Here is a 25,524-nt window from a genome sequence, read left to right as displayed (position 1 = left end):
ATTCAAATATTGTGATACCTGATATAGCTATTTCTTTGTATGTCTAAAATAGAAAAGGTCACATCACTGGAACAAGGGTCCTAAAGGGTAGGTTTGCATACTAATTGAAAATTTAATACCTAAAGGGATTCGTTAAATAATAAGGGCTGTATCAGGCCACTAATAAAGGTGTGCTCTTTGCAGTAAACTTCTGAAATGTCTTTGTTTCTCTTCATCTTTTACTACATGGGGATGACATCTGAGAAAACCTGTTTTCTGAAAAGTAACTTTATTTCACTGCAGCACTATTTACTTTACTTCAGGGACTTCACCTGGGATTTTTTTTTTAAATCATTTAAACCAAGAGCTGGGAAAGTACTCGTAATTCACAACATCGTTCCTGTTTGATGATAAGAGGTAAACCAAGAGTTTTCCTAGACTGAGGCCCTAATGTATCTCATCCCTTTCTTCAAGGCACTTAAATATGCACTGCCAGGTGAAAGACAACTGCATTAAAGTCAGTGTAGCGACACCCTTGCTCTTGCTGGAGATTCAGATAATTGAAAGTCGATGAGCTGTCCAGATGACTCTTTGGCATTTAGCTAATGGGATTTTTGCTTTTAGAGGAGTTAGAATATGAAGGTAAGACTCTGTGTTATTCATCTAGAGTGTTGCCTTGCCTATATACCTTGGTCATATAAGCAGATTCATTGAAGTCAAAAGGATACTTTCGTGAATAAGATCAGAAGAGTTTGATCTGCAGATCTGATCACTCATGTAGGATGCATTAGAAATCACAGTGCTCACAATTATCTTTACTGCATTTGTCCAGAATCATTAATATACTTAATCACGAGCTTAGCTGTGGGATACACACTGAAAATGAGAAACAGAGCTAATGTTTTTGCTGAGTCAGTATTTTCAGCTGAATCTGCTGAATCTATTGATGCATAATTTAAAGCTTAGTGTAGTCAGAGCAAGTATTTCCCATTAATTTTCAAAGGTTTTGGATCAGAGAAAGGACTTACACTATATAAGTGAAACAAAAATATGCAAAGTAACCCCTATGAAGGAAGACATAACACAAAAGAGATGCTGGGAAATGGGGTGAAGGTTCTTAGGGTGAGTTTAGGACCATTCGCACTATCACATGAACGACATACCCCAACAACAAAAATCCACTAAAATAAGATGTTCTATTCAGCCTTGCCAGTCTTTGTCTCTTCCCAATCCTATTCATAAAAGCTCTGCCTCAGATGTAAGCCAACACAGAGTGAAACTGACAGTGATCACCTAATGCTCATTAAAAAGGGGAAAAAAACCCATGAATTAAAGATAGGACAGAAAGTATTGCTTTGAATTTGCCTTTTTTTGCTGTTGTTGAATTTACTATGTACTATGTATTGAAATATCCTTTATTGTAATAATTCAGTAACATTTGTCCACAGAACTCTCAACAGCCTTTCAAGGGTGAACAGTTGTCCTGGTTTGGCCTAAACCAGGCCGATTTTCCTTTCAGTGATTTTTACTTTCAGCTAAGTCTCCTCTAAGTAACTGCACTTTCTGAAACTAACTGCATGTTTTTGCGGACTGTGTCTGCTTCCAGGACTGATAACGCTCGAAGTTTGTAGTTATCACTGAGGCACCGGTAGGGATGTTGTGCAGAAAGGCTCTTGCTGTACTTGTTCTTGAGAGAAACCAAGGTCACTGCTGAATTCCTCACTGCTTACGAGTGAAGAGCCGAAGGGGGGTCGCAGCTGCAGGGGGGAGCGGACAGGGCAGGTGACCCAAAATTGACCAACGAGGGTATTCCATCCCATACACGTCATTCTCGGTATAAAGTGGGGGGATCATGAGGGTCTCACTCTCTTTCTGCTATGGCCGGTGTCCAGGGAGGACTCCTTCTGTTTTCCTGCTGCCCCCGATCCCGATCCGTGCGTTCCTGAATCCAGCTCTCGACCATCGCTAGGCCCAGTCTGGGCCTTCCCGGAGCCTGCCCTGCAGTGCCGGTGGTGACGTGGCTGACTTCAGGGGAGCTCAATCTTGGTTTTGTATATATATTTGTATATATTTGATTATTTCTATTATTATTATTATACTTTTTTTTCATTATTAGAGTTTATTAAAACTGTTTTAATTTTCCAACCCGGAAGTCTCTCTCCCTTTTCCCTTTCCCTCTGGGGGGAGGGGGGGGGAATAACAGAGGGCATCTGCCGCAGGTTTAATCGCCAGCCCAGCTTTAAACCGTGACAACAGTTTAAATGATACATTCACATCCTTTCTGAATGTCAGAGGTATAGTTAAACCTTTTACACCATTGTGATTTTAGCTTTGTAATGAAATCAGGCAATGCAGGTAATTTTTCCAACAGGGGGGAAACAGTAAAAAAAGCTGTCGAAATGAATTACCAAATGAACTCCTCCTGTTGGAGCTCTCAAGACCTTTTCTCTTTCTGCTTTTCTCTGCAGATTGTCAGGTTCTCCATGGAAATATAAGATGGTAGGGATGAGAATGCAAATGCGGCAGGGTAGGCTGCTGTATTTCAGAGCTCTTGGATATAGCTGACAGGGACTATTTTTCATAGGCTTCTGCAAAAATTCTACTCTACAAAATAGTAAAATACGTAGAAAAAGGCAATATGGGGAATGAGTATTCCTGAGATTATTGTCATAATTCCCCATTGAATCAGTTTTGTTTTTAAATGAATGTTAGGCAACCAAGAATCAAAGATGAGTAGAGTAGGTAGGGATATTTTTTAAACATTCATTTGGTTCTATGGCAAAAAAAATGTGGAAAACTAAATTTGATGTCTAACCCTGCTAATTTATCACATAAGAAGTCTCAAAAAATTAAAATCATCCTTTCTGTGAAAATAAAGGTTTGGGACAAGATCCTCAGTTGATATAGCCACACAGCTAATATACTTAAGACAGTGGAGCAAATCAGTTTATGCCAGTTGAGTATCTGATCTTATTAATCTAGTGAAAAATACAGGGTTCATCTAACCTACGCAACAGAGTGTGGTAGAAAGATACCTGAGTGAGCAGGAATTTGAATCAGTAAATGTAAGCAGAACAGCATGATTCACTTCACCAGCTCTACACCTGAGCCAGTCTGGTTCATGCTAGTTTGGTGCCATACTTGAGTTAATAAGCCTAATAAGTCAAAAGACTACATTAGCTGAAGCATCTCTAAACTACTTTCATTTGGAAGATAACATGAGACTTACCATTAACTTTAACGAAAAATGACTTATTTGATAAATATGAGCTTCTGGACTGAATTGTATCTGGAAGAGTTAAGTATCATGCAGTGAGCGACTACTTCATGATCGAACACATCATGGTACACTACTACATAATAATGATCTATTGTGATTAACAAAGGAGTGGAAATGATATACTTTATCTATTAACTATAAAAATAGTTAATATTTTTAACTAACATATTTAAACATAAAGCTGGGAGATTTTTAATAAAGATCAATATGTTTGTTAATACAGATGTTTCTTACTACAGACGTTAAGCACTTAAACCCTTCAAGTTCTTATCTTAACAGACTTGACTGGGGGAGGGAGGAGGAGCAGGATGTCGGTAGACTCCATACAAAAACACTTTATTTGTGTCACAGAAGCCTAATGTCAGCCAGAAGAGGCCAGTTCACAACTGGTGTTAAAAATCCTTGAATAAAGAGAAGGTAACACTGATCTTCGGTAGTTACTTTGACAGCTACATATTGCAAAGTTCTTATTGTAGCTTCAAACAGCTCCTATTGCTGTATAACTCCTGATACATGCCTTCAGCTGCAGTCACAAATAATAGCATTCTAAAAATCAACAAGAAATTACCTCGAAATCGTCAAGAAATACGGAGTCTAACAGCAAGAATTTCTAAAACGTTAATGGTTATTGTGTGCAATGACTTTGTGCCAGTGTGTTAATATGGACATCAATGTCCAGCACAGAATTATCACAGAATTATCACAGAATTCATAATAAAAAATTAATCAATGTCTTTTGATCCGCAGTCTAAAAATGTGCATGATAAATAATTTGTCCCATGATACAGTTAGACTGAAATAATGTGCTCACAAACACTAGGATGAACAGACTAAAGCAAAGAAATAAAAAAAATTATTTGCTTCTGTGGTACCAGCTGATATATAGAATACAAATTCAGCTCTGAGATAATCCCACAGAACCTAATGAAATTATGCAATAGAATCTTGTTGAACCTCGTGAAGTTCAACAAGGCCAAGTGCAAGGTCCTGCATGTGGGTCGGGGCAATCCCAAGCATAAATACAGGCTGGGCAGAGAATGGATTGAGAGCAGCCCTAAGGAGAAAGACTTGGGGGTGATGGTTGATGAGAAAGCAGCTCAACATGAGCCGGCAATGTGCGCTCGCAGCCCAGAAGGCCAACTGTATCCTGGGCTGCATCAAAAGCAGAGTGGCCAGCAGGTCAAGGGAGGTGATTCTACACCTCTACTCCGCACTCTGAGACCCTACCTGAAGTACTGCGTTCAGCTCTGGAGCCCCCAACATAAGAAGGACATGGAGCTGTTGGAATGAGTCCAGAGGAGGGCCACGAAGATGATCAGAGGGCTGGAGCACCTCTCCTATGAAGAGAGGCTGAGAGAGTTGGGGTTGTTCAGCTTGGAGAAGAGAAGGCTCCAGGGAGACCTTCTAGCAGCCTTCCAGTACCTGAAGGGGGCCTACAGGAAAGCTGGAGAGGGACTTCTTACAAGCGCAAGTAGTGATAGTATGAGGGGGAACAGTTTTAAACTGAAAGAGGGTAGGTGTCGGTTAGACATTAGGAAGAAATTCTTTCCTATGAGAGTGGTGAGTCACTGGAACAGGTTGCCCAGAGAAGTTGTGGATGCCCCCTCCCTGGCAATGTTCAAGGCCAGATTGGATGAGGCTTTGAGCAACCTGGTCTAGTGGAAAGGCGTCCCTGCCCATCTGGAACTAGATGATGTTTAAGGTCCCTTCCAACTGAAACCATTCTATGACTCTATATCATAGAATCATTTGACCTTGTTTTTAAATATAATTGTATCTAGGGAGTTACCTATAGTCTGGGCTTGGGCACTCACTTTTAAGAAGAAATATTTCTACAGATAGAAGAAACAGCAATTTCAGAGATTCATGTTTAAATTTTTCTTATTTTTTGGTTGGTTGGTTGGTTTTAATTATTAAAAATACATTCAATGATAGCTGATAAATGTGATGGGATTTACTGGGCATGAAAAATCATCCTCATGCCACACCAGATGAGGTGGAATATGCAGGAGACGTGGACAGAGGATACATTAGAGCTCAGAAAGAGGTGAAAACACATGGAACAAATGTGTTTGTAGATGCAGGAAAAAATTGGGAGTGGCGACTGCTTTTAACAAAGGACTTGCAGTTTTTCTTAAGTTTCCAGATTAGCATAGATATGTATTTTTGCCTTGCAAAATCTCATGGAAACACTTAGTTTAGAACAGAAGTAATTATGTTAGCATGGCCTTCGTTACAACCGGGCAACTGACATTACTGATAAAAGGTTACTGTTTATTTGGATGCTTAGTTTTTAGCATTTACTTTGCTTCCTACAAAGTTATGTAACTGTTGTTTGCTTTGTCTGGGATAGCAATGATCAATATAATTCAAAATTGTTCTTTTGTTTTTATTTGAATTTATTCTATCAAGACATTCATTAAAGACATCTCCATAAATGGATGTCTCTTTCAAAGAAATAATGAGAGCAAACACATAAAAATGATTTTTTTTCTCTAGTAATCAAACTGGAACACAAGGAAGAAGCTGACAGAAATTTTAGACTGAATTAGTATTGGGGCTGCAAAGAATAAAACTGATATTAACACTTTCAGTTGTAGATCACTGGACTCCACAAAATGGTTTGTAAGACACTTCCTAGGTTAGTGGCTACTACCTATCTATGGAATAATTTTTGAGGGAGAGTATATACACATCTTTTTCTGAGAAATTTTCCAAGAAAAACACCTTAACTTTATAATATACCTCAAAACTGAATTGCTTTACAAATCAGGATAATCTTGTCTGACTATCTCCATTTGGTTGTTAGCATAATAGAGGCTTTGAGGTGTGCATTCTAGAAAACTTTTTTGTTTGGATTTCTGGAGTTTTTATATGTAGTTAAACATTTAACTATTTTGAATTCTGAAAATAATTACCAACACTTATAATTTTCCCCGATCGTTCATAAATAAATTGGGGAAATAGAGCTTTTTAACAAGCTCTAGATTTACTATATTCAGCATTGTACATCCTGCATATATTACATCCAACATCCAATGTTATTTTGAATCTGACAGATCAAAACCCTAAAATAATAAATTTTTTGCAGTAAATGAATACAAGGCTACTAATTGTTTAAAATTATGCAAACCCACACAAAACTAGAGATTTAAAAGGTCTTCAGTGTTTTATTTGTTCAAGTTTTAACTTTAAATGGGATGAAATATTTAGGAAAATCTCCTTAGAGAATAGTGTGCAGAAGTTCACATGGAATACTTTATTCCTTTTTCTGGGCCGCTTCCATCTTTTTCTATTAGTTTCTGTTTAAGCAGAACACTCTTTGTACTATAGCCTCTAGCAATAAACCTCTTAACTGTCACTAAAAGCTTCAATATATGATCTTTACTATGCCCATCAATCCTCTTTATTCTAATGAGCTGGATAGATGGAAAGCCTGTTCTTAAATAGCTAGTGATCAAGTTTTCTGCATGCAATTGATTGTTCTTCTCCATATTCGTAGAGGGTTGGGAGAAATCACTTTATTATCTCTCTGACATCATACAATTCACATGTGTTACTAACAGCAGAGAAACATGCAACAGTATATATTTTTGCAGGATATTACTTGCTGTGCTATAAATTTCTCGTCAACATCAATAAAATACTAATGCAATTGAAATTCTTGGATATCTCTTTGCTGGCTCATTGCAACACATTTTAAAAATTCTATCTCTGTTTTGTAGGGGTTCTTTGAAATTCTTTCATTCTTAAAAAATCTACTATGTTTCTAGGTCACATACAATTCTTTGTGAATAGCAAGATTCAGGTAATACGACACAGTAGATGATATTTTGTACACATCTTCAGCTCGCATAGCGTTAATTTGAAGGTATAATAATCAAGAGCTAAAACTGGAGCATCATCTAATATGAAAGAAGCCAAATCCTATGTTTGGTGGCAGCAGTTACAGCATCTGTCATAATCCTGATATCAATGATTCTGTTTTCTCAGCTTTCTTTTGTGATAAATGTGTGTGCAAAAACCATCATATTCCTTAACATCAAATTCTTGTGGAAATCCTCACGTAGTATTTTAGACCCAAAAGAGATATACTGGTATTCCAGTGACAGATCCTGACCCCAGTAACAAAAAAAGACTTAGCTTACCAGGCAAAGGCTCCTGATCTGCATAGAGAGCTGGCAGTTCCACACATTTGTCTTCATTAGGGTTGAACCAGCAGTCAAAAGCTAAATACATCTCTTCCTTTGTGCCTGTGTTCTTCATATGCAATAAATCTAAGTGCCATGGCTGTTTTAGCTTGCTATGTGGGCCAGTTACCTGAACTTTGTATATTGAGCCAATATCTGCCAGTTCATCCTATGTGAGGAAAAAGAGAAGATGAATGGATCTCATTCTAATTGTGCCAGATCAAATGTAGTTGACAGCTGCATGCAACAGTTGAACAAACTTCAGTAGTTAAAGAATTGGGGCAAATTTATAACTGTTAGTATTTTTCCCCTTTCTAATCAATACAAAATGGATTTACTAACATGAATGAGGAGATGGAATGCTTGAGGTTTGATATTGGGGAAAAAGTGATGGCAGTCACTGCTGAAACTTGTATACAGAACAAGGCACAGTGTTCATATATATTACAATGATTCAGTAGACTATTTGCAGGCATGGAAGCTTTAGTCAGTTCTAAAAATTTTAAACACTGTTAGAAATATTTCTTACAGCTTGTAATATAAAAATGGTGCAATTAACAATAAATTTAAAGGAAAATTAATCAAATTTTGAGGAAACATCCAAGAGATCCTCCATCTTCACTGTACATCATGTTTTCATATAGAATGTGTCCATCAAAATCTTCCTTTTCTTGCATTCATGCTTGAGAAAACATCTTCTACTGGGGATAGTACAGCATCTCTATGACATACCTTTGCTTGACTAAGTTAAAGTAGAGGAGGCCTTAGATAACTATAATTATTGTTTTTAAACCAATAATTTTTCCATGTAAGAGAAGAAGAAGGGAGAAAACACAAGTTGTCTTTTCCTTTTCCTGTTCTCTACTTCTTATATTCTTTCCCCTGCTCTTTCATTTCAAATACTGCCCAGCTAGCAGAAGTGCATGTGACCTGACTTCAGCCTTTCCTCTGAGAGGGCTAAAGTTTCTGAGTATGAAACTTCCAGTTTCATACTATTTCTTTATATTTACCAGAGATTATTGGAAATAACTTAGGAAAGCCTTCTGGGTACTCCTCATTTTGGATCATGTTTATGGCCTAGGCTAGTCTGCTTAGTTCCTCTTTCATTAAAGAAAAGATGAAGATCAAAAAACAGCCAATTATTTCTGGAGCTCAATCATTAAGCTCACTTTACCTGACTAGTAGGAAGAAGAAACAAGAGACAGTTTCTTTATTCACAACTCCAAGGCTGCTTTCTGATGAAGCCCAAAATGAAAAGTAACATATTTTCACGCACTCTTTGGGCTTTTTGCCAGGGCTCTCTTCACCCCTTTTTTTTCCCCTGATTTTCCCTTGCTACCTGCTTCCGCAGTTCCAGCAGTCAATCCTGAATAAACATCTTTCAGGATGTGGCTTAATGGACATACTTCTCTGATGCAAAGCTGGCTTGTGAAGTTCCCACTTCCCTGTCTGCCCGCTTGCTCTCATTCCCTCAGTCCTGCCTTATATTTGTTTCTAGAGCTGCAGGATGAACCGATCAAGGTTAAAACAAAGACTGAGGAACAAACAAGGTTAAAACTTCCAGTTTTCTCACAAGGATCAACCATTTCCTCAAAACCCACAAAGGACAACAGAAGGATGAAACAAGCAGTACAAGAACAGGATAAGTAATAGTCACACGTCCCTTGAAAATTGTCCTATCTTCCAGCACTTTGTGGCTCAGGGATCTCCTGACCCAGAGGAGGCGTCTGCAGTGTTTACCCTCAGGTCAGTTCCAAATTCTACTGAACTTATCTTTCATGGAGAGCAAAACCAGAAAGTGTAAGAGTAACACAGTGTTGGCACTGGGAACGAATTATAGCTACAAGAGGGAAGTAAGAGCATTGGGAAAAGAAGCAAGCTACAATTCAGTGAAAGTGGACCTCAGACACTTGTTAATATTTCAGTTAATGGGTAATAGGAGGAAGAGAAGACAAATGATGGAAGGGCAGAAGAACTGAATAAAGGAGAAAAATTGTGGGTAAGAAGGAGCTGATCAAGAGGAAAAAGAAAGTGATAACGACAGGCAAAAAAAGAGAGAAACCATGCAAGAAAAAGCAGTTACCCGAAGGAACTTGGTGGCAGGGACGAATAAATTAGGTGAAAGAGAAAAATGAACTTTGTGTAAGTTTTGTCTCATTTATGATTCTTCCTTCTTCTCCATCATCAGCCCCAAAAGCTCTATAGTATTCCATGACATATTGCATGTTTGCAAATTACTTGCTTTTGTGAAATCAACAAAACCCGTAAATCAGTACCTGCAGTGTGACATGCACCGAGGGACCAATTCACTCACTTAAGCATTCTCAATATGAGACATTGGGAGAATCTGCTTATTCAAAAACTACTGTTCAAGTGACAGTGTTACTACCTACAAACAAAAATTATGACCTGGGCCAAACTACACAGAAGACTTAAAAATCAATTTGGTGGTTTAATTTAAAGAAACAATTTATCTTAGAATTAAGTGGGCTATTGGTTACGTGATTCTTACGCTTTTCTTTCAACAGAGAAAGGTGGATTTACTTTGATCTGAATTGCTTTTCCTGTAACTTGAAGTGGCAACTTTTTGTGACTCAAGTTGCCATAGAAGAAAAAAGAAAGGCATATTGGATCCTCTTCATTGCTCAAGTCAGATCCAGTGATGTCCATTATCCAGAGACCTGATGACTTCATGTTGATTTCAGGCAGTTTAGGACTAGAAATCAATCTTCTACCTTTAGAAATGATCACAGAGACAGAGGAAAGATAACAGCATGAAAGAATGGCATAATATAACAGGATCGTAGCCTTTATGGTACACAAACAAAGCTCTATTTGCAGGTTATGTTGTATCTGTAGCAACAGTTCACTAAGAATAACACATCAATGCCTTTATTATATTTTTTGCCAAGAATTTAACAGCTTAATGTTCTTTCTGTGTTTAACATTTAGTTTCAGAGGTATTTTCTTGATGCCGAGGTATTTTCTTGATGCCAAGGTATTTTCCTTGTCATGTTTAGAAGTAATTACTAAGAGAACATTCAGTCACCTTTTAGAGTTCTAATTAACTGTTCTTAAAAAAGCAATCAATGCTACTAAAACCACTTTATCATTTAGAAGCACCAGCCATTCTGTACCAAGTAGGCACCTAATGCAAAATGAATAATATCCATGAACTCCACTTGTAACTAGATCTTACCTAGCAATATAACATGTGCTGTAATAGTGCGAGACTGACACGTAAACCTATAATAAACACACAAAAATATTTGCCGGATCCTCAGAAGATCAATATTACTCTCTCCCTCTCTTTTTCTTCATTAATTGCTGTTGTGCTTAATTTTCAGTCTATTTTAACCGTTCTATAGGAAATGAAAATGGTTTAAGGGAAAGGAACAGCTCAGTAAAATATACTTTCTACAACTCAGAAAAAACACACAGCTGAATACCTGTATATCTATCTTGGGCACCTTATGTTTTTAAGCTGTCTTACTCCGTCTCGGCAAAATTTTGTAGCTCGTTTACTTTACATGGAATTGTTTTCACAGGACTGAAAGAAAGAATCTTTTCTACTAGTTCTAAATGACCAAAGGTCCTGCTGTAAGTGTTCTTTTACCAAATACATTCAGGTTTAGATTTGCACAAGTTGTGGAGTAATAGGCTTGAAATGAGCAGAAACTGAGAATGCCTCAACTGTTGCTTTTTGCTGTGGAATAATACCACAGGTAAAGACTAGGCTCATTTCACTAAAGTAACTTTTTTCTGGTTTTCAAATGAGATCCTAAGGTACCTGAAAGTAGTGCATAAAAGATAAGCTATTTCTCCCCATGAAGTACACATCCCAAATTGCTTTAAATCTTTCATTGCAATGTGCTAAATTTAATTCAGAAGATGAGTGTTCCATAGACAACACATTGACAGGATGGAATTTTATTAACTTTGACCCTACCAGATGTGGTTTTGCTATAATAAAGATCAAACTGAAAATTCACATTTTCAATAAAAGAAAGATACTATGGATATCCAAAAGAGCTGTAGCCAAATTTGAAAAAAAAAATATATAAACAGGCAGGCCAGTTTTGCAGAAGGGCTTACCAACTGTTACAATCTCACAAACAGTCTCACATAACCCCAGATGAGTATCAAGCCAGTTCAACCATGGGAAGACCCATTCTTTGTCTGAGTCTTGCGATTCCTTGACTGTTACCATCTTGAGGTACATCCCAGCCCCATAGCCTTCTCCATCATGTCCTATGACCACTTTTTGCAAATGACTCAGAGAAACAGCTTCCACCAAAAACGAATCCACCTGCAAAAAAGGGAAATACTTAATAAAACAGAGTTTGCAATGAAATATGCTTGAACTTCAGGGAAAGTGTAGTCCTGGATTCAGCTGAGGATTTAAAATTTGTGTCTTTTTTTTTAACATTTGACATAACATCTCCCCACTGAATCTAAGAAAGCACACACTGATTATACCTAACACTGAATCCTACATTCATCATTAATGATACATTGTAACTTCATTTGATCTTTGGACAATATGGGTCATTTCACATTACAGCAAAATGCACATACCTCAACGTTCTGACGGTCAAACGGTTATGACAAGATTTTGGTTCTAATCACATTTCTGTCTTTCAGGGTAATTCTAGTTTCTAGGATTTATCATACAAACCTAGATATATAGTAACAGTCCTAAAGAAAATTTTGAAATCTAAAAAGAGTATATTCACTCCAAGATAGCTTCTAAATTTTTCTCCAATAGTCAGAAAAGCCTGTCTTTTTGTTTTTCTTACAAAATGAAAATAATTGTGGAAACAGCAAATGGAGAAAGGAGTAAGCAACAGAAGGCAGGAAGTTAAGATGAAGGTGGAGAACAATTTGAACAAAAGATGGGAGGTGGGAAGGGAAGCAGAATGGAGAAGGCAGAGTAAGAAAAAAAGAGAAGTAAACACAGGCATCAGTGGATGCGAATAGGGACAACAAAAACAACAATATAAGGAAAAATGTGAAATGCAAAGAAAGAAACTATATGGGCCACTAAATTCTTGCTTGTTTTGTAAGAAAGCTAGGTGTTGTATATATGGCCCAGCCTAGGGCCAGATGGATTCCATGGTAGCTTATAAAGGTCAACAAGGTTATGAACAACTGGAGTTTAAACAGCAATGTCCAGGATTATAATTAACACCAGCATCTCAATAAAACATTAATTCAATAGTGGGAACTTACTAAACCAGATGTCCAGACAATTAAAAAAGAAGATACTAGCAAACTGAGCTCTCAAAAATGTAGTACTTGCCAAAGTCCTATGTGTTGCCCCTGATACTTTTTAAATAAAAATATTGGAGAAGTAGATTTCCTGCTACTAATATTAAAAGTACTTTCATATGACAAAAATATTGACTTTTTTTTTCTAACAATAGTCAGGACCCAATAGCCAGATTGTAAGCAGAAATCATTAACTTTTTAAATTAAGACATTTTAGGAAATAAATCTGTGCATGAAGGTAAATTAAAATAATTATTGTAGAATGCTATCTTCTGTATATAGGCATAGCCCTGAGATATATGCTGAAATGAAATTTAGAAATTCTCTCAGTTTATTACTGATTCAACTTTTACCCTAATGAGAGTAGTGGTAATTGTCTAATGAAATAATTTCACAGAAATCTAAGACTCTCCTTGACAATGTACCTCTTGGTAGTGAGCTCTTATAGGAAAGCTTAATACACAATGGAAGAAATTTATTGTTATTGGTCATCTAGAAACACTGCTATTTGTGTGCATTCTCTTGTCTAAGTGGAATTCTTGTCTCTTGTCTAAACTTACCGACTAGGCATTGAGTTAGTGTTTCATGTGGGATTGTGGTTACAGAAGCATTGATTGCAAAACTCACACAGCAATTTCTGTAACTTATTTCAAATCACTAATTTTTAATTCTTTGCTACCTGGTCTGTCCTATATTTGGAACGGAAGAAGAAGCATGATCACAGAGATTCTCTGCAGTAATCTGCTTTCTACGTGCTCATGTAGAGCCTTTATTATCACGTGGGATTGTTCTTGTACAGGAAGGAAATAACACTGGCATCGGTCTACAGTGAATATCTGAAAGACAAATTCTGTTTCCAAATTCTTGCCCATCTGTAACAAGATATATTCTGAACAGGCATTAAGTGACACTTAATGCAGTACTAACCCCTGCACATGTAAGACAGCATGTTTTGTGCCATTACCTTATCCCTTTGAAATTTTCTTCCTTTTGCTAAAGATGTATGAAGTTTCCTCACACCTGTGTCCCCTCTTTTGCCATAGAGAGTGATATAAACATTTGCGACAGTTTCTGCTCCCCAGTGGTCGCCGATATGTACGGAGACAACATACTTATAGACTGTACAAAAAGAAAAAAAAAGTTTAAATAAACCTGATAAAGTACAAGGTGTACCTAAAAGAAAACAGCAACACAGAGTATTTAGTAATTTAGTGCTGTTTGTTTTTATTTCTAGAGCTACCAAAAAATCTGCTACAAAGTGATTGAAATAGTCGGGTTACTCTTTATGAATCTGATCTCTTCATGCTAAGCTAAGTGAAGACTTTCTATTAATTTCCCTAGAAATTGGAAGGAATTGGACAATTTAGACTTATGGAACTTAGAGCTACTAATATCTAGACAAATTCTGCCCAATTCTATTTTACTGTGCAAGATCTGGAAAATAAGAACTCATATGAGTTTCTTCAGGGACTGTTAGGAACTGAATTATCTTTGCAGTAAATAATAACTATCACGGCTCAAAGAATAAGACACTACATAAAGTTTATGCAAATTAGAATAACAGAGACATGTAGCATAGCATCTGGATGCATGACGTGACATGTAAGTACAAAAATTTACAAAATGCACTAATTAATTTAAGGTGCATGACAGAAACTATAAACTCTTTGCCTCTATGGTGCTCCTGTGTAAATGCACTTCTACAAAGTCAGATTGGATTTTCCTGTGAGAAAGGTCATTATGTTGCATATGTATTCATATTCATACAAAAAGAATAACCAAATTTTTCAAATGTCATTTTTAATGTACAGTCCTGATGAGTTAGCATTTAACCAACTTAATGCTATAGTTTCTTTTAAGGTTGTGAATAGGTATGAGGTATTCAGGGACCAGAACTTCTGGAAGTTCAGTTTAGAAAAGCAGTCGCGTCTCTAATTACTTTTATCTCATGTGTAACTGCCAACTTTTCTGAACAAATGTAGTACTTCTATAGGTCTTCACATTCCAAGTGCATCTCTGAATATACTCTGAAACTCTCAGCATGTCAAAAAATAGTCCTTAGGGAAAAACAAATAAAAAACTTTTTTGTACAATGAGGATTACTTCTGATACTTGTGTTAGTAACTAAAGCTATTATAAGCTATGTAATTCAATAGTAAGCCTGCGAGAAATCATTTCCATGACTTTGAACATGTGCTTTATCTTTAAAAAGTATAATTATACTGTTTAGTTTTGCCCATTTAGAATCATACAGAAGATTTAGCAACTCTGAAACCCAATATGTGACTTAACTGAAGAATTCACATTTCTTAAGTGGTCAGCATTTTTGCAGCGCATATATGAAGACAGTTGCAACAGAGCCACTGAAGATATGAAATTCAGACAAAGTGCTGTATTATATCTGTGGCATTGATTTCTTTTCGAGATGTTAGTTTACACTGTTTATATCTTCTCACTGTTTTTACCTGGTAAAGTTTTCTGGTGCTCATTGACTGCAGGGAATTCTTTCACCAGCTCCTTGTCTTCTCTGTTAAGAGAGAGCCAGCACTTACAGTCAAAGTTCAGTTCTTGTTTTGTATGTAGCTCTTCTAAGTGAAAAGACTTCAAATGCCACCCCTCAAAGCCTGGCACATCATCACAGCTGACTCGAATCTTGTATACATCTCCCAGATCTCCAGTCTCAACCTGCAACAAATGTTATGAGGAAGAGCATACTGTCAAGGCTGGTTCACTTAACGGAGATTTTCCCAAACAGTGTAGAATTCCTAAACTTAACATTAACCAGTGGAAAAGCTGAATCAGAGGCTGGGATAAGTGTAGTGAGGGAATCAATCCTTCTCTTTTCCTTGTTAAGATCATGGGTGAGGTTGTCTCTCTTCCCTTATTAGTATTGTGAACATGATACTCTACCATTAAGGTGAGTCCAAGGTTAAAATTAGAAATATCTGTGCATACGGGCACAAACTGAAACATGGGAAGTTCCATATCAATATGAGGAAAAACTTCTTTACTTTGAGGGTGACAGAGCACTGGCACAGGCTGCCCTTCTCTGGAAATATTCAAAATCCACCTGGACAGGACCCTGTGCAACCTGCTCTAGGTGAACCTGCTTTAGCAGGGGGGTGGGACTAGATGATCTCCAGAGGTCCCTTCCAACTCCAACCACTCTGTGATTCTGTGTGATTTAAGCTCTTTAGACAAAAGGTAACATGTAAAGCTTTGACCTTACTGGAAAAGGGGAACATTAAGTTACAATTAAAGGTCCTGATACAAGCAGTCAAATGAGGTATTAAAATTAATGATAATTACCATGAGCCTAGAAAGTTTTAACTATATTCTCATTTGCGATGTGATTGGATTTAGAACATGAAATTACTTTATAACCAATTCTTTGGAAAAGGGAAGGGATATTTCTCCATAACAGTAAATCATGAATGTTTGTTACAGAAATAACTCCATAGAACAACACAGCCCTGTTCCCAGACTACATATGGGAAATTCAATATCTGGTTGCTGATTGTGGGCTTCTGTGAGATCTGGTTAAACCATCCAATCTAGTGCTGTTGGAACTGAGATGATCAAACTGCATCAAGTGCTAATGATTTGCATGACATTAACCACTGCATGGTAAGTCTTCTGAACATCTGAACATCAGGGAATGGAGTGCTGCAGCCTTTCACTAGGCAACTGCAAGAAAGATAGGGTGGGAAGTGATTTTTCGAGTGAAACAAGACCAAACTATTATTTTAAAAAGGTAACATTTTTAAGAAGGATCAAAACAGAAGATATTGCCAGTGGCCTTGTTCTCTCATGTTGCTTTATTTTTTCCCAGACCAGTCACAACATAATCTTTGGTGACTGTTGCCAGGAAATAAATCCTTTGTGCACTCAGTAGCACCACAGTAAGAAACTAAAGTTAGTCTTACACAGTCATGCTCTAGGACCAGCAGCATCTCCAGCAGACTGGCTCCCTAGACGGAGTACAGAGCTCCTAATAGACAAATTTATTCTGCTTCTCAACAGAGCTCTGCTCTTGACAGCCCTTCACTGCTGACCTAGCTCACTTAAAGCTAGTTCATGTGCCTTTGCACAGTGGACATATACATGTAGGGAAGTATCAGCTACCTTATTCTTATTCGGGAGGAACCATATAAAAAGTGTGGTTTTGTCATTTTAAGAGAGAGTTGGCTACCCTCATTAATAACTGTTATGCAGATAAGAAATAGTAAAACATCAGAGTATGAAGAGGAACAGTTAATTGAAACTAAAGCAACCTGCCAAAATCGCTTTACAGGAGCTTGAACTGTTTATGATGTACAACATATGAGAAGAGGCCTATGGTAAGAAGGAATTTCACTTGGTGACTTAAAAGTTCCCTTTCAGTCTGAATTTCTTAAGGCACATGTTATGAGTGGTTGCCATGCCACTCTCACAAAATTACAAGATTCAAGGCATTGCTCTTTAAGAACCAGGGAAGAAATCCTTCCCACTCCCCTCAAGGCTGCAGGGAATCTCTCAGCTCCTGAACTGTGACTCCACAGTACCCAGAACACCCAGCTTCAGCTTTATGCTGAAGAAGAGGGCATCAGACTTGTCCTCTCTCAAAGCTTAGTCTGCCCTGCCTGTCTGTATGCCATCGTGCATACAGAACTTAAGGCTATCCCAGACTACGATGCACATGTGAGGGGAGTTATGACTCTTGGATCTACCACATCCTCACAGATGCCTGACTTGGTCTCTCCACTGTTGCACCATGAAAAGGGAAATACATTGGCAGAATTTCATGTCAAGAGTTTTTCATTCATGCTATGTATACTGCAAAGGATATCATTAGATATGGTGGACTGTGGTCTAATTCTCCTAAAAGTATGCATTCATCTCTTATTAATCTTAACAAGAATTATTTCGGTTCATTGAGAGGAGAGCGCACGGGTTCTTCACCCATCTAATCTACTGTTCCTTCACAGGCAACAAAATCATTGCTGCTTCTTTCAGAACCAGACTACTGACTTGCAGAATTACTGCCTGCAGGTTTTCTTTCTTGTAGATGGACCTCATGTCTGTATCACACAGCTACTCCAAATACCATGCGCAACTTATTCCATAAAGCTTTCTGGTTTGGAGTTGCAACGTGACAGAATTTGGTTATTTTTATATGACAGGCCAAGCTGTACCTCACATTTTACTTTGTCTTCTGCTACCCAAATTCTCTGAGCTTCTAAATTGTCATAGAGACGTGTTACAATCCCTGTAGGAAATGCACAGATGAGATATATAGGAAAATAATTTCAGAATACAGGACAGACTACTTAAAAGCCACTATTTTCCCTTTTATTTCTAGAATCACAATTTCAATTAATTCCATGGTTGCCTTTGAACTAGCAAGCACTAGTAAACATACTGTCTATGATTCGTGGAATTAAACAATGCCAACTATTTTCAATTGAGTGTATTAGATATTTCCCCACTTTTCACAGGTTTGTTTTTTTTCCCCAACAGTTCTGGCCATTATTAACCTTTCTGTTCAGCTCCATCATTGTAACAGAGCATTGTCATTACATCATTCTTGTAATCCTTTTCTGAGCTGTTTAATATGATCAGTTTCCCTTTGGAATATGATATCTTATCTTTGATCCCATAATTGGTTTTTCCCTCCATTGATGCCTATTAATTGATGTAACATGACCTTCAAAGCAGAGACAAATAATCCCTCACAAAGCATATATCCAGTGAATATCCTGGTTTTAAGTTTGCAAAACGTTTGAAAGAGGACACTTTACCTTGTTTTTTATTCATTATTATAGTTTCCTAATTAATTTTTCCACACTTATTTCTTCTGAAGAGTTTTATGTAATATTCACTACCTGAAATCTGAGCTGAGTTGCATGTGATTTGTCATATACTAAACAACACTATTTTTTCCATTACGTGATTGAAGGAACATAGCTTTTATAATCAAGAGGGTGCTCTGGCAAAGCCACTGGGGTTTTGAAGCTCTCGGAGACAGGTAACTTCATCATCTGATGAAGATGATTAGAGAATTTCATAATATCTTAAATCTTTTCCTTTTTGACTCACACAGGGTTTCTCCAAAGACATCATGCCTAATGTATAGAAAGCTTTGTAAAATTTACTGTTTGGGTGCATATTTTAATTAAATTCTCTAACACTTCCTTCTTTTAAAAAAAAAAGTGCATAAATTATTCTAGTTAAAAGGGTGTGGTCAAAGCATCTTAAAATTGTAATGTAGTGTAGGGTAGTGTAGTGTCAGGGGATGAGGAAAAGGCAGAGGTGCTCAATGCCTTCTTTGCCTCGGTCTTTAATGTCAAGACCGGTTGTCCTCAGGAGACTCGGCCCCCAGAGCCTGAAGTTAGGGACGGGGGGCTGTGTGAACCTCCCGTAATCCAGGAGGAGACGGTTAGTGACCTGCTGTGCCAGTTGGACACACACAAGGCTATGGGCCCGGATGGGATTCACCCCAGAGTAATGAAGGAACTGGCAAATGAACTTGCCAAACCACTCTCGATTATCTACCAGCAGTCCTGGTTAACTGGAGAAGTTCCAGCTGACTGGAAATTAGCAAACGTAACGCCCATCTACAAGAAGGGTCGGAAGGATGATCCAGGGAACTATAGGCCTGTCAGCCTGACCTCGGTGCCAGGCAAGGTGATGGAACAGATCATCCTGAGTGCCATTACACGGCACATGCTGGACAATCGGGGCATCGGGGCCAGCCAACATGGATTCATGAAAGGCAGGTCCTGCTCGACCAACCTGGTCTCCTTCTATGACCAAGTGACCCGCTTAGTAGATGAGGGCAGGGCTGTGGATGTAGTCTATCTAGACTTCAGTAAGGCATTCGACACTGTCTCCCACAGCATCCTCCTAGACAAACTGGCTTCCCGGGGCTTGGATGGGTGGACTCTTCAATGGGTTAAAAACTGGCTGGATGGCCGAGCCCAGAGAGTGGTGGTGAATGGGGCAAAGTCCAGCTGGCGGCCGGTCACTAGCGGTGTTCCCCAGGGCTCAGTTCTGGGGCCGGTGCTGTTCAATATCTTTATAGATGATCTAGACGTAGGGATTGAGTGCACCCTCAGCAAATTTGCAGATGACACCAAGCTGGGTGGGAGTGTCGATCTGCTGGAGGGTAGGAAGGCCCTACAGAGGGATCTGGACAGGTTAGATAGATGGGCCGAGACCAACGGCATGAGGTTCAACAAGAACAAGTGCCGGGTCTTACACTTGGGCCACAACAACCCCATGCAGCTCTGCAGGCTGGGGGAGGAGTGGTTAGAAAGCGGCCCGGCAGAAAGAGACCGGGGCGTGCTGATCGACAGACGGCTAAACATGAGCCAGCAGTGTGCCCAGGTGGCCAAGAAGGCCAATGGCATCCTGGCCTCTATTAGGAACAGTGTAGCCAGCCGATCTAGGGAAGTGATCGTCCCTCTGTACTCGGCACTGGTGAGGCCGCATCTTGAGTACTGTGTTCAGTTCTGGGCCCCGCACTTCAAGAAAGATGTTGAGGTGTTGGAGCGAGTCCAGAGGAGGGCGACCAAGCTGGTGAAGGGTCTGGAGGGTCTGACCTATGAGGAATGGCTGAGGGAGCTGGGGTTGTTTAGCCTGGAGAAGAGGAGGCTCCGAGGTGACCTTATTGCAGTCTACAACTACCTGAAGGGAGGTTGTAGTGAAGTGGGAGTTGGCCTCTTCTCCCAGGCAACTAGCGATAGGACAAGAGGACATAGCCTCAAGCTTCGCCAGGGGAGGTTCAGGTTGGACATTAGGAAGAATTTCTTTTCAGAAAGGGTTACTAGACATTGGAATGGGCTGCCCAGGGAGGTGGTGGAGTCACCATCTCTGGATGTGTTTAAGAAAAGACTGGACATGACACTTAGTGCCATGGTGTAGTTGACATGGTGGTGTCAGGGCAATGGTTGGACTCGATGATCCCTGAGGTCTCTTCCAACCTGGTTGATTCTGTGATTCTGTGATTCACCTGAACAGCTTTCTGTCAGGAACTCCAGAAAACCTGCTCCTTGTTGTTTGGAACATCAACACATGCTATGGAAAACAATGGAGTATTGCATTATGTGTTTTAAAAGTTTTCTTTCACCCTCGTAGTCCTTAGCACAACATGGATTCTGGATTTGTTGTATATTTACAAACAGTCCTACTTGCAGAGGTCCATTGCCATTTTTCATACTACCTGTGCTAGTGTTTTGAAGAGTAGTTTTAGGGATCCCAATTCCACAATCTGTCAATCAATCTATCTTTGCATTTTATGATTCTCTGGATAATAGAATGTGCACGATACCCTAGGACTCTCCAAAGGCGTGCTCTGGCCAGCTTACTCTGTAGGTAACCAAGAAACACTGATGACTAGGAAAAAGATATATATACTTTACAAATTTAATCATTCCACGTATGATCAATAATTGATTCCTGTCATAACTGGAATATCAAGGAAAAAAATTCTACAACTGCACTGTCAGTTTACTTTCACTTTCCCAGTTCAATCTGTTTGTTCATTGGAGATGCCATGGCTTCTTGCCATGCTACCTTCAATGCTAGAACTCCCAGCAGATCCAATAACATTGACACGTTCACCTGTTTCTCAATTTATTTATTAGAACTAAGGTGTTCTATTTAAATTTATTCTTATTTAAGCAGCTCACCCACTGTACTACAGATGCCCGAGACCACTGAAACCCAACAACTGTACCTGATAGCACGCTGCTATTTTATCTCTCTTTAGAATTTATTCTTCATGCTTGCTACATGCAATTAAACTACACCTGTTCTTTCATGAGTTGGTTAGAAATATTTTGGATCAAATAATCATTCTGAGTACGATACACATATGTGCATACATTTGTGCAACCACACCTGGAAAATCAGGAATTTACATGCCTTTCTGTCCTCAGTGTGCAATAAACATATCTCTGAGATCAAAATTAAGCTTACTGTTTCAAAACAATGTGAGCTGCTTCTAGCACATAACCTGTTGTTCTTTTTACTGCACTATATTACTAAGGACATTTGTCTCAGACCAGGATCTTGGAGGGGTTTAAAAGTTCATTTACTCCTGCTTGTTGGAAAGCTGAATTCACAGCTTGTCCTCCTTCTGATATCATGCTCATGCCTGCAGTCTCCTGCTACAGTGGGAGAACATGAGCAAAGCTTGTGCATTCTTCTGAATAGTCTTAGTAAGAACAAAGAAAGGAAGAGTAAAAAGAAACTGGGTTTATTAGCTGAACTGCCTAGTGAATCACAGAATCACAGAATGCTTGGGGTTGGAAGGGACCTCTGGAGATCATCTAGTCCAACCCCCTGCCAAAGCAGGTTCAAAGACGATATGAAGGTGTTTATCTGCGAATCCCCAAATGCTCCTTTATATCAGAGCCACTATTCTGTTTCCCTTAGAATGCCACAAAAACTGTAAAACACTGTAAGCAAGGTGGCAAAGAAACAAAATTTCACGCACAGTAAAAAATGGTCAAATAGTAAAGCAACAAAAACAAGGACACAAAATAGCTAAGCGGGAAATATAGACACTAACCCACAGCCAATCCAAAGTATGAACAAGCGTTTAGAAAGGTGGAAGTCCAGTATGATGGGTATGGTCCTATGGTACCTAGGATAGTAGACTATGAGGGACAACCATGACTGACGCATAACAATACTAATTTCTCCTAGCATGTTACTCAGTCATTGAAATTAGGCAAACTTAACAAGGACTACAAGCCATTTGGGAAATTACCAACAAGCTGGATGTAGCAGAGTACTGCATTATCGAATGACGCTTGCCAAAATTCAGCCGGCTGGTGTGGTTGCTCCATATGTAGACTCTGCCTCTGTTGACCTCTTCAGTTTATGTCGATGGCTTAGGAAGCTCCTTTTGTTGCTCAGTGTGTTTCCTGTCTGTTTTCTGATAAGCAGCTGCTTTCTTGTCTTTAACAAGTGCCATTCATCTTTTCATTTACTCCCCATAAATTTCCTGAGTTGCTTTAGCTTGTTATTTAAATTAAAAATTCAGCCTGGATCATGGCATTATGATGAAGCTTTGACAACATTTTCTAAATGTAGTTTTGCCATTGTTTTCAGAATGTTTATTGCAGCTATTGAAAAGTATTTCTGAGCTTTATAAAACTGCCTTGAATTGCAAGCTATTTCTCTCATCTCACTGGCTAGAAGCTGCACTTCATGCCAATCAATAGAATTTGCAGTGACTTAGCCTAGAAAGCCAGGACAGAATTGAACATTAAAACGATGCCTCAGATGAATCCTCTCAAAGCAGCAGGATGCGTGTCAGGTGTACAGGTAGTCAGGACTGTGTTAGGGTTGATTTTAATACTGGCCATGTATATGCTATTGCTTCAGGATTCATCAAACTTTGATATGCATGAATGCATTCTCCTGTGATTTATGATTATCCAGAAAAACCCTCTGCCTGCTGGCCTGAGAGGCAGAACTATTTTGGGGGAGAGTGAAGACTGCTTTACAGAGGTGGAAATAAAGGGAAAAAAAAGCCCACTTATGTCCTCTGTGATTACTGTCCAATCCTTCATCTTCTGCATACTCAAATAATTGTATATTTTTGTATAAACTGAATCTGGGGAATCTTTAGAGAATTAGAAAAAATGCAAGATGAACTGATGAATGCAATAAATTACACAAAAGGGATCATTTTTCTCCATGGTACATACACTTGAAGGCCCTGAAAATGCAAAGAGAACACTGCAGCTGGCTCTAGTAGAACAGGACTACCAGCGGAAGATGACCCAAGATCTAAAGTTGTATCATTCCATCTTTGTAAATAAATATGTCGTTTGTACCAGACAAACTAACATTCCATCTCTCTCTCTCTCTTTTGGCTAGAGAGGAATGTCATTGTAAGCTCTGTGAAGTACTGTATATTTATGACTTACAATGAATTCATCTGTTGCTCTGGGTAGAAAGCACACATATCCTGGGGTGTGTGGAGAAAGCAGTAGCTCATCACTTTTGCACTTTGAGCCATAAATCACAAGGGTCCTTTTACACTCTCGTGGCTCTGGTGAGTCTCCATCTGTTTTAACCTGAACTCTCCACTGTTGTGCTAAACAAAATAAAACGTCACATTTTTAGTATCAATGGCAAAGCGTAATGGATGTTTTTGTTATTATTACAACAAAGAATTTGAAGATTACTATGAACTGTTATAATATTTTATAAAAATAGACAAATAGACATTCCTTCTAAGATAATTATAACTTAAATAAAACCTGATAAATATAAGACAACTGTTGAAATGGGTATGCAAGCAGAAATTAACACCAAGAAAGCAGGAAAAGGTGGCTAGGTTTTTGCATTCTTTGTAACAAATTAGTTGCTTTAATTGCAGAAATTTTAGAACAGTTTAATTCAGAAATAAATTGGATGCGATTCTTCTTCTTACAGTACTGTGTACTTTTTTCATACCTTTTGTTTTCCACAACCTGATTGGAGATGGAGATTGTGTGAAAACCTGATCCGTTTTTCTCAATTTATGATTTTCCCTCTGTTTTTCCCATTGTTTTCTTTATCTAATTCTGGTTTCCTCCTTGCTATAGGAGCTTTTTCAGCATTACATCTGACTGTTTCCTGACTCTTCCGGGCTCAGCTACAAAACAGCAGGCAAATACACATCTCACAGTCAGTCTGCTGAGTAACACACTAGCTGAAAGGATCCTTCCATCTGAACTCTTCTTTGAGGTCATTTCCAGGAATGAGTCAGATGTAGTGCGTGGAACATCCACACTTTGCCTAATGAGGAACTTTTGTTGTTTGATATATGTGCCAGCCTTGAATTTTATCTCCCTGTGCCACGTTGGCATGTGGTACCCTTCAGGGTGTCACACTTGATGAAGTCAAGCATCGTTTGAGGTCCTGCTGTTCCTGAGCACCCCGAGGGTTTATGAGCAGATTCAAATTTTTACAAAGACTCCCAACATAGCCCTGAACCTCTTATCCTCTCCAACCATGCCCCATTTTGAAGGCTGTCCCAGGAACACAGCAGAGGGGAAATTAAGGTAATTTTGCATTACTGTGTTTCCCAGGTGAGGGGTTTTTTTCCTCTCTGTAATATCCCTCTGCTTCAGGAGACAGCAAGCCCCAAGTTAAGAGAAAGCACAGATGCCTAACTGCATTTTCCTTGCTCGAAGAGTTAGCATGTTTAGAGAAGGTATTTCAGGCAAGGTGATTTATTTTAATTAATATCCATGATTGTGTTTTTAATTATTATTTCAGAAGAAAGGCTAAGACACCAGTTGGGAGTTTTCCAGGAAATAAATCAGTGGTTAACAGATTTAAGACCTCTTAGCATCTGTGACTGTTTGTTCTCCTACATTTACTTTTCATGCTTCTGCAATTTGGTAACTGAGCTAACCCAGACTGACTGTGTTTTCTGTCATTTCAGCAAATTCATTTAACCTGCTCATGCCAGAATAAGAAAAAAATGTTTTACCTAATATTATACTCACTTAGACGGCTACTTGGTAAGGATGGCTACACCAGACAGGAGACTGATGCCAAATACCTATTGTGCTCAGTGGTTTCTATATCTCTTTTCAAGATATTCTGAAGTCCTCAGTAAGTTCTGAAAATCAGATAGCTGGGCTTGAGTAGGTCATCTTCTGTGTTTCATATGCATGACCACATTAAAAAAAGAGACTTTTCCTCTGATAGTTCTGACCTGCGTTAGCCTCCTTTCAGAGTGACTCGTGTGTTAGTGTGTGACTGTACTTTTAGCTTATGTCTAAAGCTATAGCCATTTTCTTTGAGACATCA

General features: G+C 38.6%; 1 protein-coding gene across 1 annotated transcript in view; it reads right to left on the bottom strand.

Annotated features, from left to right (window-relative positions):
* Positions 1-25,524, bottom strand: part of LOC137661595 (lipoxygenase homology domain-containing protein 1-like) — a 192,831-nt gene that overhangs the window by 57,759 nt on the left and 109,548 nt on the right. The window contains 6 exon segments of the mRNA XM_068397201.1: positions 7,408-7,618; positions 9,994-10,184; positions 11,545-11,758; positions 13,685-13,839; positions 15,186-15,405; positions 23,646-23,815. Of these exon segments, the coding sequence (XP_068253302.1) occupies positions 7,408-7,618; positions 9,994-10,184; positions 11,545-11,758; positions 13,685-13,839; positions 15,186-15,405; positions 23,646-23,815 (1,161 nt within the window).

The sequence above is a fragment of the Nyctibius grandis genome, chromosome 3 (genome assembly GCF_013368605.1).
Source record: "Nyctibius grandis isolate bNycGra1 chromosome 3, bNycGra1.pri, whole genome shotgun sequence".
NCBI lineage: Eukaryota > Metazoa > Chordata > Aves > Nyctibiiformes > Nyctibiidae > Nyctibius > Nyctibius grandis.
Note: the sequence above shows the minus strand (reverse complement) of the source record. Positions and strands in the feature narration are given on the sequence as shown.